This window comes from Anopheles stephensi, chromosome 2 (assembly GCF_013141755.1).
Source record: "Anopheles stephensi strain Indian chromosome 2, UCI_ANSTEP_V1.0, whole genome shotgun sequence".
NCBI classification, from domain to species: Eukaryota; Metazoa; Arthropoda; class Insecta; order Diptera; family Culicidae; genus Anopheles; species Anopheles stephensi.
Genome location: NC_050202.1, coordinates 17,160,030 through 17,171,200, shown reverse-complemented (window position 1 = coordinate 17,171,200; position 11,171 = coordinate 17,160,030). Strand labels below are relative to the sequence as shown.

The 11,171-nt window shown below is 42.0% G+C and overlaps 1 protein-coding gene across 15 annotated transcripts in view; it reads right to left on the bottom strand.

Annotated features, from left to right (window-relative positions):
• Window positions 1-1,793: 1,793 nt before the first annotated feature.
• LOC118507229 (spectrin beta chain) overlaps window positions 1,794-11,171 on the bottom strand; it is a 30,758-nt gene continuing 21,380 nt past the window's right edge. For 5 of the 15 annotated variants that reach the window (XM_036045396.1, XM_036045398.1, XM_036045400.1 and 2 more), the window contains exons 5-11: window positions 10,947-11,143; window positions 10,687-10,879; window positions 8,102-8,287; window positions 6,248-6,357; window positions 5,993-6,159; window positions 5,715-5,897; window positions 1,794-4,264 (exon numbers count right to left, since the gene is read on the bottom strand). In XM_036045396.1, the coding sequence (XP_035901289.1) occupies window positions 4,261-4,264; window positions 5,715-5,897; window positions 5,993-6,159; window positions 6,248-6,357; window positions 8,102-8,287; window positions 10,687-10,879; window positions 10,947-11,143 (1,040 nt within the window). In that variant the 3' untranslated portion in view covers window positions 1,794-4,260. Of the gene's footprint in view, window positions 4,265-5,354; window positions 5,898-5,992; window positions 6,160-6,247; window positions 6,358-8,101; window positions 8,288-8,320; window positions 8,912-10,142; window positions 10,197-10,686; window positions 10,880-10,946; window positions 11,144-11,171 lie in introns of those variants that run through there. The other 10 variants (XR_004905618.1, XM_036045403.1, XM_036045407.1 and 7 more) reach the window with 10 other exon arrangements.

Sequence of the window (11,171 nt, the reverse complement as noted above, 5' to 3'; positions counted from 1 at the left end):
CTCAATAAAGATTATTAGCAAAATAAAAAAACATTACATGTAAAATAGGGACACACGACAGGTGTCTGAGACACATGACAGGTGGTGTAGAGAAGAATGGCTAAAACTACTATTATACTATTTAAGTATCCAGAAGAGATAAAAATATATTCTTATTGAGTAATATTATTATTATTATATTTATAGTTAGACGGCTTGGCGCCGTATTGACACTTATTGAGTAATAATTAAACCAAATATACAAAAACACCCAGTGGTTTGTATTTTTGATATGAGACACTTGTTAATACCTTTATTCACTAAATCGATCACTTTCAGCCAGCATAAACGTTGTTGTTTCGCAATATCTGCGGATCCACATATACATATGTGTGTACCTTTAAATACTTATTTTGCGTTGGTGTAGCGTTTGTTTTGTTGCATTTTCTGTGTGTGTTTGGCGTTTTCTTGCGCACAATTTATTCCCTTCGCTGTTCTGAAAAGCTATTGTTTCTGCATGCGAGAGGCGCGGCCTGTTTCTGTGCACGCCATGCTGTGTGTGACTGGTTTAAACTATTTTTTATTTGTTTCTTCTGTTTGTTCCATACATTCGACCTATGCTGTTTTAATATTTAGTTTTGTTACGCATTGCTTGCAATCTCCATCCAGCGCTAGAGCGCACAAAATACTGTCAAATGATAAATGTAATTTATTTGCTGCTGCTCATCTCTTACCGGCTATTAAATAAAAGTTTTGCATCGTAGAAATGTAAATACAGTATTTGTAGTTGAACGTGTACGTGTACGTGAAAGTTTGTGTATATATATCGCTTTTTCTTCTTCCGTTTTATTTTATTTGTGTTTTGTTGTTGCATCAAGTTGTAACATGCCAGACGCGAACCGTTTCAGAAGGGTTTCCTAATCTTATCCCGTTTAGTAATGTTCGTTCATCTCCGATTTTACTTTATTCTCCCTCTACTGCTACTACTGCCTTGGGCAGTGTTTTCTCGTGCGCTACATTTGGGGCAATTTTTCATTTTTTACTTCAAACAAACAGCAACTGTAACGCAAAAACATCAGGCAAGACTTCAGTTTAAAAAAAAAAAACCACAAAGCCAGAGAAAGCAAAAGAAGCGTTATTTATCTCATATTTTTAAGCGCTCATTACATCAATTACTACGACTTCTGGTTTTGCGAAATGCGCAGCGAGTTTTTTTTGTTTTCTTTTTTTTCGACAAAATTATTGAATTTTTCATGTATTCGTTTTTCTCTGTTTTTTTGTGGTTCATCATAATTCCAATCGTTATAATAATTTGTACCCAATTTTTGTATCACTTAAATCGTTATCCCCCATTTTGGTTTTAATCTGGCTGCTGTTGCACATGTTCACGCCTCATTATCCTTCGCTAAGCTGAGCACACACACACACGCACACAAACGCTCCAAAAAATGGATATCAACAAAAAAGCGTACTGGCTACTGAGTTAAATATAGTATATTCCTTCTTTCTTGCCAATTTAATTTTTTTTACGACAGAAAAAGTGCACTTTCTTTCGTTCGCTGTACCCAACAAACATAGCTTGCTATGTTGCTCCCTACATCGCGTGTCCTTCACTTACGAACCCACACACACATCCAATCACACATGCACAACACTACCTAGCAACGAGCTGTATGAAGCTTTTATTCAGCTACAAACGAGTTTCTCACACACTCAGGGCGCGCACGATTCGTTCATTCAAAGCGGAAGCGGAAACCGAAACAAAAAAGAAACAAAGGAAAGAAAAAGAAAAACATAAATCAACGTATCGGTAATACTTATTTTAAACGTAATGCTTATTTATTCCACTTTTCCACACACGTTTCCCAATCGTGTTTTTGCATCGCGCTTCATATATATATATAGACTAATAATATATTAATAATAATAATTATGCATTTGTATCATTTTCTTGCGGCTTTTCTAATCATAGGGCTGGCAGTTTAAAAATATATAATTCATATTTAAATTTGATTGAATTTACCTCCCTTTCCTTCTTCTTCGCAGCTCCACAATCGCGCGTTCGATTTTGCTTCATTTAAATTTCTCTTAAATCAAGTGCCGTGCGGGTTTTTTGCATGCGACGCGAATTGTTTTCCCCCGTCCCCGGGCGCATTAATTATTTCTTTTGCTCTTGCTTTTTTTTGTTTGTTTGTTTTGTTTTAGTGCGCCTTAAAAGAAAGGGGGAGGATTTTTGTTGTGTTGTTTGATTTGTTTGTTTGTTTATATCAGTGTTTGTTCTTACTAGCTAGATTTTTTGTTTTGTTTTGTTTTTGCACTGCGAAACTCCGTGTATACCCTCTCCTTACTATTTCCATTGCGTTTCGTTTCTACAACACCAAACCACTACCAACCGCTGAATTTACTTTCGTTTAAGCATACTACTAAAAGAATATAAAAAATGATGGGAAAAACAAAACAAAAAAAAAACGGCAAACAAACAGATAAATTATATAATTATGCAATAAATAATACGCACGCGCACATGCACTTTGAACTGCTCGCGCACGATTATTACTTCATCAGAGCGGCGGCGGTTGCTATAGCGACGCGTGTCCAAGGGTTGGGGGAGCTCTTGTGTAGCTTGCAGGGTAGAGAATGGAAGGTAAATTGTTTAATATTTTCCCCAGGCGGCAACAGAAGCAATAGCTACTTCGATCATATTTTTTTTCCAATCATTGCAAATAGCAGCCCGACGAAGCGGACCAAGCGGCAAACGTTTAAATATACACACCAATATTGCGCGTACACACATAAAAGACCTTCGATGTGTGCTTTTGCTCTAGACACATGTAGACAAAAGCAACAAAGGCTTCAAAAATATAGAGTAGAAAGATTTTTGTGTTTTTGCTAAGCTGCTGTTAAACAATCTGTATTCAAGTGACTTTAAATCGAAAGATTACATATCCACCACGCACATCATTCGAAAGCTGCCGTCTCTCTCAGCACCACACCACCGCACGCTTTCGAGTTTCTTTTCTTAACGAAACGAAACGGAAGCCGCCATTCACACCATCCGTGCCTCTTGTTCTTCTCTCAATTTCACTCGCCGTAGTGTGCTGTGCGTTGCACTGCTTTCGCTGCTTATACAGGCATTATCAAGGTTGCTTCTTCTTTTCTTTTATTTCTATAATTCAAACGCATAGCATCTCTTTGCATCTGTTGTCGGTTTCGCTTTGATAAATTATTCGTTTAAATAAATATATGTGTACTACTACGATGCACGCTGTGCGTTTGTGTGTTGCGTGTGTACCTTCACATCGTTCTTTGTATCCATTTTGTCGGTGTTCCACACGGTCCACACGGTTGGAAATTTGCACTATCAATGTTGTGTTTTCCTTGTATGCCGTTTGCAATCTTTAGTTTTAGTCATTGAAATTTGCTTTTTAGTTGGCCTCTAGAAAAAAAACCCCCCTCCTGTTGCCTTCTTCTTTTATCTGACCGTGTGTGTGTTTATTTAGATTTCGCCTTTTACCTTCTTTTTCCTATCCTTGTTGTGTTGAAATCGTGCTAAAGTAGTAATAACTAGGTAGCAAGTACGACTCGTTCACTAACTCCATACACACACACACACAACAAAAACCGAACCGCACTTTTGCTCGTGACACACTGTAATGTACTTATCGCGCATGGCGCCAAATGTTCGTCCATAACGTAAAATAATAATTAATAAAAAAAAATGGTTCCGTATGTAAAAATATTGTCCTCATCGAAAATAACGAATAAAACAAAAAAGATAAGCCAACGGCATCGCCCCGGTTGGGATACGCTATAATAGGCTAGGCTTCTTCTCCAATTGCGTTACTTGCTCATTGTACTGCTGCTGATGCTGCTGCTGCTGCTGCTTGCTATTGGCGTCTATCTTTTATCTAGTTCCTGCTCCTGTTTCCCCATCCGGCATCCGGGTGCTGAAGAGGCGCAGCGAGGTTCTCCGCTGCTATCGATGGTTGGCAGGACACGAATAACGGAAGAACTCAAGTGAAACCAAACCGAAAGCTGGTCGTCGGGCGCGCGCTCGCTAGCGCCTTACTAGTCGCTTAATAAGGAGGCCGGTGGCGCGCGCGCTCGCGCTTGTTCAGGGGTTAGGAAATTTGGTTTTGTTGTTTAAAGTGATAGTAGTTGTTGTAGTAGTAGTAGTAGCTGTTGTTGTAGTATTTAGTTGTTTCTTGACGGTGTAGTAGTAGTAGTTGTTGTTGTATTTTGTTCTGGTTTAACGGGTTCATGTATGTTTTCGCAATTTTCTTAACTGTGGATTAAACGAGAAGTAGACACACACACACACACGCAATGGGAAAGAAGAAAAAGAAGAGGAGGAAGATAAGAAGAAGAAAAAAAAGAAGAAGAAAACGAATGAGAACAATGTTCAATTTTGTGTTACCCCCCAAATCCCACACAACCCAATCCAATTCCTTAGGTATACAGACACACACACACACATATATAACCAAAAGCGGATCGGTGGCGTATGATTGGAACGAGCGTTTTTTTTTTTGGGTTTGAGCAACCCGTTTCACGTTTCACAATCATACCTCCTCGATCTTGCCGTACGAAGCCCATTTTGCGGAAGCAGATATCAAGCAGTACAGTGCGGCCGCTTTAACACGACGCACTGTGCCAATGCTTTCCTACTTGTGCCGGTGTTGATGTTTTGCCAATTGATTCGTTTTTGCATCGGATGATGATTCAATCTGAGCAACATGCGCGCGGTGCTTCGTGAGGAAATGATGAGGAAACGGAGGACGACTCTTTGTGTGTGTGTGACGTGAGAAAAGGAAACAAAAACGATAAGAGAAACACAAAAACACACACACACACACACATATCCACGAATACAAATGCCCTGATAGCCAATGGTATGAGATATGTGTAAAGTATGATGGGAGATGTTGAGATGTTCGATTGTGTTTCAGGTGGGAGCGCGGAGACGGTTAAAAGATGAACAAGAGCTGAACTTCGGTTAAGTAGCGACACGTTGGTAAATGCAAATAGCGGTGTATTAAACTGCGGCATCCTTACAACTGCGAGAAAGGTTACCGGTGTGTTAGCGGGTAGTGGTACACCATTACCTGTTAGCGCACATACGAATGTCAAGTTTTACATTTTTAATAGCGAAACCTAGCCAAGTATGGGGTTTGGATTAACTGTGCCTATACTGTATTATTCTCTCACATCGATCGTGAAGCTTCTTCTCATTAGTCCATTCATCTGTGCAAAGGTTATACATAAAAAAGAAACATAAAAATTAGAACAAAAGTGTGTGCTCTAAACCTGTAGATTGTGAGCCTCTCATTAAGGGTTAAGGAAGCTGAGTAATTAAAATCGAAAACAAAACTAACGTTCGCGGGAAAACTGCGGGAAAGCCATAGAGGGAAGGGCGCTGGATACCGGTGCCCCATCGTTGGTCCACATACTCGGCGGCTTACTTTCCTCGTGGAGGTGGGATCGCGTAACATTAAAAGGGGTTTGGGCTCCAAAATTATAACAACAAATCACAGGCAAATAAAACAAAATCTTTATGGGGAAGGCGAGAGCTTCGAAGGGATTGGGCCATCCCCAAGAGCGCGCGGCGCTTAGCAAAATCAAACGATCAATTCAAAACAAAACGGCGCGTGGGGCGCGTACACACGAGAGAGAGAATGGATGGTTGGATGGATGGGTGGGATGGATGGTTGAAGAATGGTAAAATTCCGATTTACTTTTTCTTCAGTGTAAAGAATGACCGTCTCTTCTGTTCATCCTTCTGAGAGGAAGCGGGCAGCGTTAGCGAACGACCTTCGCCGCTAGCGTCAAGCTCGCATTGTGCTTTCAAAGCCGTTACCCATTGCTGCATCTCGGAATCATCGTGACACTGGAGCAGGAATTCGCCGCCATTCGATAGCCTAGAAAGAAAGCAAAAATGGCCGGAGGATTAGCGGGGACGGTTCGGGCGGGTTTTTTTTATATTCAGCGCAGACAGTTGCACGGTTTTGCTTACTTGATTCTGAACACGTGCTTCTTCTTCGTGTAGTCACTGGCGATTTCAATCTGGGCACCCTTCAGCTCTAGCGGTGGCTCACCGCGGAACGTCTGCTCCGGTACCGATTTCGCTGATCGCTGATCCTTGAAGAACGTTAACCGGCCGCTACGGGCAACACAATATACCTGGTGGGGGGGAAAGAAAAGAAAAAATTGGTCAAACATATTTCACACGACACACTTTGTGAGCTAGGAGGGTTCCAAAGAACCTTACCTTATCCCAGGAACGGTTCGAAGCCTTCTTCGTGGTTGATTCCCATTCGTGTTTGCGTGTAAGGATGCCTTCCTGCGCACCTTCATCTGCTCCACCTGGACTAGGACGATCTGAGGCATGAGTAATGTGTACGAGGGAAAGGAAAAACGGAACAGTACCCCAACAGAGGGCACAACGGTGTTAGTATAGTTAGTAAGAGATGAAGGTCACTTGGCAATCGATCGTATTTCACATAACAATATCGTTCGACATTCATTGTCGCAAGTCTTATTTGTTAAACTTCTAATAGCGGTACAAGCCTCTCACTACATATCTACTATTACTAAATGCCATTCGCAATACAGTATTTCTTTTTGCTCATATACTTATCAGTCCCCATTGATTGCTTTGCTTTCGTTGCGTTTTTTTGTGTGGAAGGCTACAACTTCCGGTGCGCGAGTGTTGTGTGCTTATCTATTTTGAAGACTTTCTTTTGCTCTTGCAAATTGCTCTAGCAAACTTAAGCTAACAGTAACGAATGCTTTAAAAAAGATAGACTGACCTTCGGGATTTTTCATGGGATGATCCTGTGTTCTAGTGATCGTTTGTACTTGGTTTAGAAGAGATTCTACTAACACAATCGACGAACTACAATCTTCATACCTGTCGGCTATAGACCCAACTTTCTTCTTCTTCCTCCTTGGCACTACAACCTCGAAAGGCCAGCCGTTTCTGGTTTTATTTGACTTGATTATACCCGTAAGCAAGGTAGTCAAGCCCTGCGTACGGGAAGGCGATTTGGATGGGATTTAAACCTCGGTCCATCCGCTGTGTGAAGATCGACGCCGCACCTCGGGCATCCTAACGCCCCAACGTTCTGTACTTTCAAAAAAAAAAAAATTCAAAGGATTTGCTGGGCGATTTAAATAGATCCTGGCTGCCTAACCGATTGGATAACGTGAAACCTAACCTAACTTAGAGACCCTATGATGAGGTTCTACCTGGGCAAGACCTGGGCTAAGACAACAAACGTCAAATGTCCTGGGAATGGCTCTCTTTCTTCTTGGCCTATTGACCTCTTATTAGGTCATGTCTGCCATTCCTCGCATGCTAGATTTAGTGATAAACACGTAGTTGGTCCGGATGCGATTTGAACCCCGGTCCTGCCGTATGAAGACCGGAGCCGTTGGCGCATCTACGACCGGACCGCCCTGGTAATGTATATCATCCTTTAAGTAGTAAAACCGTTCGTAATTGAACTTAAGTAATATTAGATCTCGTAATTGGATTTAGATTTTCTCCCTCATCGCCATCCAAAATCAGTCTATTTTTTAATGCAAACGTTATTTTTTATTTATTTATTTATTATTACGGACTGATGCCGTATTGTCATGCAAACGTTATTTAATGAGAAAAAAAAATCACATACACTTCACTCACACACAACAGCATCCATCAATCATGCAGCCTGCTTCACAATTGCTTTACCAAAAAAAATAACAGCAAACAAATCATGCAACACCAAGCGATAAATAAAGAAAACAATTCGCGGGATACAATACCTACTACACTGCTGGCTCAAATAACAACCGATCCGGAACGGAGCAAGGAGGGGTATAAAACGTGTGGGGGGGTGGGGGGGAGGGACTAGAACTTGTCCCAAGTTCCCCACTCGCATCGTACGTAAGCAAAAAGGAAATTGAAGCCGTTTTCTTGAGGATACATTTTTGGGAGTACAACAAACCGGGCCAAAGGATGGAACGGAACCGTGGAATGATGGTAGTTATGAATGAAATATAGCCAACCAATTGCAGAGCACGGGGATATGAGGGGGTTTGAATGGGGTTAACAAAAAAACTCTGCCGAAACCAATACCTTCGTCATCGGAGACTCCTCCCTCGTCCGCTTTCGAAGCGGTACGCTTCCATCTGAAGCTGCGGAACGGACTTTTCGAGCGCGACCGCCGACTGACCTTAACACCCGCCGATGCACTTGCCGAGCTGCTGGACCGTTCTTTCGGTATGCCGGAGTGTCGCCGCGACACGAGCGTCTCTCCGGCAACTGTGCGTTCACAGCGCGGGTCGAGGGTGTCCCCAGTCGTTGTTTACAGGTGAGTTTTGTGGGTGGAGTAGTGGTGACAAAACGAACAACACAATTTGGGCATGCAGCAAGTAATGCAGGTGGTGGTGGTGATGATTGTTGGTGAATGGTGAATTCATTTTAAATTGGATTTAAAAGGAACGGTTTGGTGAAAACGTTGGCAAACGTTGGGCGTTGGTGAGATGATGAGTGTGTTGATGATAAAAAATAAATAAAACGGATTAAGGATAAACGTGATTTTTAAACAAAATATAAACAAAAACACACAGTGAATATCGGGGAACGGGGAACGGGGCACATCGGGAAAATTGCCGGGGGGTGTTTTTCCTCAAGATAGCTTCGAGTAACCACCAAACCACCACGAAGAAAGAAAGGTACAGATTCCGACACCACCAACATATGATACTGGAGAGGACAGAAGGCACCTACACAGATACAGGAGGCACACAGGAGATAAATACTTACAAGAGGATCGCTTCGGAACTGCTCCGGTCGTTCCGGAGCTGGTTTTGAAAATGGAAGTGCTTTGCTCAAGCGACGCACTTCGGAACGAACCGAACAGAACCCTGGGCTTTCTTACATGCACTGATGACGCACACGATTGTTAAGGTTACAGAACCGAATCCCACCGAAACCAAAGCCACACAACAAAACGGCAACAAATGAAAGTAATAGTATAATCCAAAAGGTGTTAGTTTTATCGCAACGGAACAACAAGTAGTAAGTTAGAGAAATATATGAAATAAAGGATAAAGTCTGAATAGATGCTCCCCTCCCCACTCACGGGTACTCATTTTTACAAGTGAGTTACGCAAAAGTCTATCTTTTTCAGACTTTTTACTATAATAATGGTAAAAGACTCGAGAAGGCCCCCCGCACCCCCTGGCAAAATTTGTTAGACACTGTAGGATTTACGCCTGAATGTATGCAATCCGCACTACACGTTGCGAAAGCTTCACATTGTGCTTTCAGTGTAGTCAAAAATGGTTTAATAAAGACGAATGAAATATTGCTCATTATTCGATTAAATCCCCCTCGTTCTATACTGGCTCCTGGTATTGGCTTACAGGAGCTTTGTAATAATTTTTGATCACGCTAGGAGGGACCAATCAGGCTTATAACATAACGGTCCCGCGGACTGTAACGGAACATTGGTTCGATGGATACTTTTTAACGGGCATAGATATTCAGAAAAGGAGGAAATATAAGAATAATAACATTTCAAATCACTTCTTACAATGTATATTATCATGCTCTACTCGTTGTCCAGTAACAGTATTAAGGAACAATGCACAATGTTTATATCAAACGAGTTATGACCATACAAAAATCCCACTGTGCAATAAAAATGACAGACCACAGTGCTGCACACAAAAGATTCTAGGAGGGGCCTTTTCGAGTATTTTACCTAAATCATTATTACAACAATTTTTAACACTTTTGCTTAATTTTTACCTACATTTAAGGTAACTCAGCAGCGAAAAGTTAGTGTCCGTGAGTGGGGGGAGCGCATCTATTCAAACTTTAGCCGAAATAAAATATATATTAACTACAAATTCCTATTCACAAACGCACAAGAAAAGCACACCGAAAGCAATACAAATTCTCTTAAGAAGTAACAGAACAGTAGCAACGAAATATTGAAGAAGACAAACTAGAAATGGTAGAATGCACATCACAATATTGCGGAAAGGCATCGTGAGAAAAAGTAGAGGCTACAGCACCACAGAACTACTACCACTAGAAGCACACCCACACGCACACACACATCGATACAGCTCTAAGAAAGATAGGTCATAGTGTTATGCTCAAGTACCTGTCTGGGAAATGGGTCTTTCTTTTTCTACAGGTGAAGTTGCACGCATAGTGACTACAGGTGTTTTAAGGGTTTTTTTTTGCGTATTTCAATTTCCGTTTGATTGGGTGTTGAGATGTTAATTATTTTTTTGGTACATTTTACGTGACCACCGCCACCATTACCATCACCATCATCAATCAGTGTCCAATTCAAGAGTATGCCAATATGGGTGTTAGTTTTGTTTTTTTTTTTTTGTTGATTGAGGTTAAAATTGTATTAGCATAGTGAATCGCGCGGGCAGCGTGTAAGAAAAACGAATGAATTGTGGAGGTATATATATAAAGGTACGGTTATATATATAAAGTAGTAGTGATACAACATGGTTAGCAATAGTAGAGAAAATAATCAAACATACTGTTAGGAAGGTGAAGAAGAGAGCTGAGGAACAGCACAGGATATTCGGGACAGGGAAGGACACAAACACAGGACACAGGATGGAAGGGAACTTTGGAGTCGTCGGGTAGTTTACAGAGCGAGATGCAACACGAAACGATTTGCTCACCTGACTCTTGCTCTCTGGTGGAATGTGGTGACCCTGGCGCATCGGCTGCATCACGCGCTGCAGCGGCTTCCGCCTGTCGGGCTGCTTCGGCTTCTGCTTCGGCCGCTGCACGTGCTGCCGCTTCCGCTTCCTGCCGCTGGCGCTCGGCTTCCTCGGCCGCATCCTGACGACGCTTCATTTCTTTGAGCTCAAACTGGAACGGAGCAAATGAAACGGATGAGTTGGCGTCCTAAAAAGCTTGCCAGAAGCTTGATCCCTACCGTTGTCAATCGCTCTAATGCGCTGAAGCGTTCTTCCTGGGCAGCGGCAGATTTTTCGAAGGCTTCGTGCTTCTTGATCAGATTTTCCACCTCGTCGATTGTGTGTCCCAGCTCGGTCGACATCAGGTACGGTTCCTGTGCGATAAGCCATGCCTCGGCGACGGCAGCATCACGGGCGAATTGGTACACTTCCAAGACTGTAGAAAAGGGGGGCGCAAACACAAG